Consider the following 4,264-nt stretch of genomic DNA (forward strand, 5'->3'; position numbering starts at 1 on the left):
GGGTTTTGTTCAAAGTAGCTGTTATCCACATAGATCTTTGATATGAATTAATATTTTTTGGTAATTCATTAAATGTCGCCGACTAAAAAGTAACTAGTAACTAGTACTCTGAGAAGTTTTTGAGAGGAGTACTTTGTACTTTTACTTAAGTACTGTTTTGACACCAGTACTTTTACTTGTAATTGAGTATTATTTCAGCAATGTAACAGTACTTGTACTTAAGTACAAATTTTCAGTACTCTTTCCACCACTACACCTTTAACAAGTGAGCCAAACACTGACTCCTCCATGAACGAACCGTGACCTCCAGTGGTTCATTCAAAATAAGATCTTAAAGAACGAAAGACAGAAAAATGAAACAAAAACACAAGGTCCCTCTGATATGAGAATTACGAATGCTGATGCATTAGCTCAGAGGAAGGTGCTCAGGGACTGTGGCAATCCTTCCGTGTGATGTCATCACTTCAACACAAGGTCAGGTGAGGGAGAACAGGACTCACAGAGGGGAAGGCAGACAGGAAGACACAAATCAGACATATAAAACAGCCAGGTCACAAGTGTGTGTATGAGAGAGTGTCAAGAGCTTGACTTTAAACTTGAAGGAATGGAGCAACACGTCCTGCAGACATATTTCATCAGACAAAAGCAATTTAAGCCGGATTCTCTGAGATTAGTCACTCATTCTCCTCCACACGACTGGCAACTGACCAAACGCTGTGTGCTCAGACATTCTGCCATCTGAGGGGAGGATAATATCTACACACCCAGTGTCCAAACAACAGAGAGAGAGAGAGAGAGACAGTCCGAGACTTCAGGGAGGACAGGCGTCTGATAACAGAACCCATCGAGTTAATCATTCACACATTCCTCAGGGATCTCTGGCGTTTTATGTGTCCTCTGAAGTAAAGCTCTATTCTTTCTATCCTTATTGCTCTGCACGTCACTACAATAGCATTAGTGTAATATGAGAAGTCTTCATATATAGTTTACTACCAAAATGAAAGACAAAACAAGACTTTTACATTTTTACACTTTGGTGAAAGGCTGTTTTTCACTGCACTGGTCAAGTTTTTATTTTCATGCTTCCATAGCATGTCATCTTTCAGGCTAGTGAAAAGAGAACATCCAGAATACACATTAAATGATTATTTAAATATACTTTATCTATTTGTGTCTGTAGTTTTCAAATACAATACATATCTTTAAAGGCAGCTTCCTCTAAATGAGTTTATCTCATGCACTGAGCCAGAAATCTCCACTTCAGTAGTACTTGCGTACACCAGAATGTCCAGTTTTAATCCAATATATATTCTGAAGGTTTGTTCATATCTCATTAGTCTGAATTATATAAGATTTTATTCCTAAAATATGGTGAAATTGACTGTTGACAATATTTTTATTTATTTATGGAGTGATAAAAAAAAGAGGTATCCAAAATCTCTTTGTAAAAAAAACTTTGATTCTAATGTCAACAGAATGAAACCATCATTTTAAACTTGTCTTTATCCAATCTTCAGATTTTGTTTTGGATATTTTTATTAGATAATGTGAATGCAGAGTATTTTAGCTACACAAACTTACACAAGTACATTCACACAATCCAGCAGCTTTGAATGCGAGTGTGCACATAAAAGTGTGAGCTGTCACATTTAAAAAAAAAAAAGTATTTTGAACATGCAGAATTATTATTTTTTTTGAGTGAACTGTCAAAAACGCATCAAAGTTTGTTAATCACCATAAAAAAAAAATCATTCCGACAGCTCTTTTTTTATAATACAAATGTAATTTATTCTACAAGATGAATGAAAGCTTGTTAGCATGTTCATATCTGGAGCTGTAACCTCGTTACAATCTTATTTATCAAAGCTGTTATCCAAAAATTGTGGGAGTCAGAGGGCGAGCTGTACTGCTGCAACATAGGAAGTATTATTAATACCTTGGTATGGCATGAGTAGCAAAGCTTTAAAGTGGTCTTAAATATAGAACCATGGCTGTTAAATAGTGGGAACTCCTCTTTTATCTCTGTGTGCATCGCCTATGGAGTACCCCAAGGTTCTATATTGGGCTCCAAATAATGCCATTAGCTCCTGCCCTACTCCTTTTAAACATATTGGTTTAAGTTTTACAACAAAGTCCCTTCAAATGACCCCTCTATGCATGAAAGCTTCCAAAGTAAGATATTTCTGACCTGGCATCATGACAGTTGTAGGGACATTGGCTTCTGAGGTGAGAGAGAGACGGCCACCCTTGCCCAAGCGGTCACAGAGCAGCGTGATGTGTTTCTTCAGGCGTGACATGTCTTTTGGGATGGTTAGTGGGCCGGTGCTCAAGCTGATGGCCTGATCTTTGGGGCTGCGTGACAGACACGATTTTAAGAGGTGGGAGACGGCTGCATCCACGCTTTCCTCCCAGCCCTGAAAAACATATACAAACTGAGCTTTGCAAATATAAGAATTCACCAGTTGAAAGTAAATAAACAAGGTCCTGCTTGAGAGTTTTGTGTTGTGGTTGATGTGAAGTGTGAAGTTTATGATTTTCACACTTTCACACTAATGACTAGAGTACAAAGCAACAAGAAATGTTTAAAACTCTCAAACTTTATGAGTAGTGCCTCTTAATTCATTTTTATTCATTTATATTCACCTTATATTGTCTTATTTATTTTTAATACTTTCTCATTCTTTGTTTGCAATCATCTGATGTTTTTATTCAATGAGCCACAAACACTCCCTACCATCCACTTCATTTTTCTAGCCACATCTAAAACTCGATCTACATACAAACAAGCCATAAACATTTAAATGGAATTTCTGTGTGAGTGCATGCTTTTTTTTCTACTTTTTTGTTGTTGCATGGGTTGTGAAGTGCATTTTGCCACATGCCTCATGAATGGAAAGTTACTCCCTGTGAACAGAGATTTTTATGTGTGTGTATACGCACACACACATAAAAATCTCTGTTCACAGGGAGTAACTTTAAGTCTGGCCTGCAGCATCTCCAGCCCACCCTTTTGCCATCAGGCAGACTAGAGAGGCTCTGAGAGATGGGCTGGGGTGTTGACAGGCAGGTGGAATGTGGGACGACTGTGTCGCCATACAGACAGCCCTTAATGAGATCTAATAGCAGGTAATCAGCCTTGTTACGCTGATGACAGGGGCGAGCCCTTTATTGACTACAGAAGATAAAGGAGAATCAGAGGGACAGAAAGAGGAAGACATTGATAAATCAGATAAAAGTCTCCAATGGAGGAAATTAGCGGATTACACCAGCCTGAGTAATAAAAGACGCTCAAGACACATGAGTGCTGTGTGTTTTGGCATACTGAATCACACTCTCTATGAATTATCTACAGAGAGTTTAGAGATCCAAATATTGTTAACAATCCCGAGTAAGAAACTCTCTCCAGATAAAATAATATTTCCATATGTGACTGTATAGCTGAGGACCCAACAGACAAAGACTAGATTATCACATTTTTGAGTGTTGCTTGATGGCACAGAATACAGGGATGTTGTGGATGCCAGGCATTGTGGTTGCTAAAATGTTCTGGGTGGTTGCTAAGGCATTGGTTGCTATGTACAGTGGAGTAGCTTTCTCATAAAAAGTGGTGGGAACAGTGGCATGATGGGTGGTTAGGCTGATTCAAGCAATTTTTTGTATGTAGGGTAAGCAGAGACTGGGGCAACTAGGTCTTAAATCGGACGGGATGAGCAAATTCTTGCGCACGACTCAAATATCACACCTGTGTGCAGCAATGCTTGTACAGTATTGTGCCATCAGAGCTACATTTAAACCTGCCAATATACAGTTTGATGACCGAATGAGTCTGGTAGTGTATTTTCTAAGTCAAGTTTGCATTGTTGATCATTATTCAGATAAAAAATATTTTCTTTGCAGACAGAATGCGATTTCTGCAATTTAGAACACAATACAAAACAGAATTATCGCAAGCAATCCTCACTGCCATTGTATTTACATCTTAAATTCATATAATTTTTTTACTTCATGATAATGATTTCATGTTATTTGTGTGCTGAACTAAATCCATGAGAGTAGCATATAGGGCTGCACAATTTGAGGGGGAAAATTTTTTTCATAAAAATTGTGACAATTCAGATTTAGAACACAATAACAGAATTATCGCAAGCAATCCTCACTGCCATTGTATTTACATCTTAAATTCATATAATTTTTTTACTTCATGATAATGATTTCATGTTATTTGTGTGCTGAACTAAATCCATGAGAGTAGCATATAGGTAGG

The 4,264-nt window shown here is 37.8% G+C and overlaps 1 protein-coding gene across 1 annotated transcript in view; it reads right to left on the minus strand.

Annotated features, from left to right (window-relative positions):
- bbs9 (Bardet-Biedl syndrome 9) overlaps nucleotides 1–4,264 on the minus strand; it is a 119,922-nt gene that overhangs the window by 48,301 nt on the left and 67,357 nt on the right. Inside the window, exon 18 of the mRNA XM_016520246.1 lies at nucleotides 2,189–2,414. Within this exon, the coding sequence (XP_016375732.1) occupies nucleotides 2,189–2,414 (226 nt within the window). The remainder of the gene's footprint in view (nucleotides 1–2,188; nucleotides 2,415–4,264) is intronic.

This window comes from Sinocyclocheilus rhinocerous, unplaced genomic scaffold, assembly GCF_001515625.1.
Source record: "Sinocyclocheilus rhinocerous isolate Xijiao unplaced genomic scaffold, SAMN03320098_v1.1 scaffold839, whole genome shotgun sequence".
Classification (NCBI taxonomy): domain Eukaryota; kingdom Metazoa; phylum Chordata; class Actinopteri; order Cypriniformes; family Cyprinidae; genus Sinocyclocheilus; species Sinocyclocheilus rhinocerous.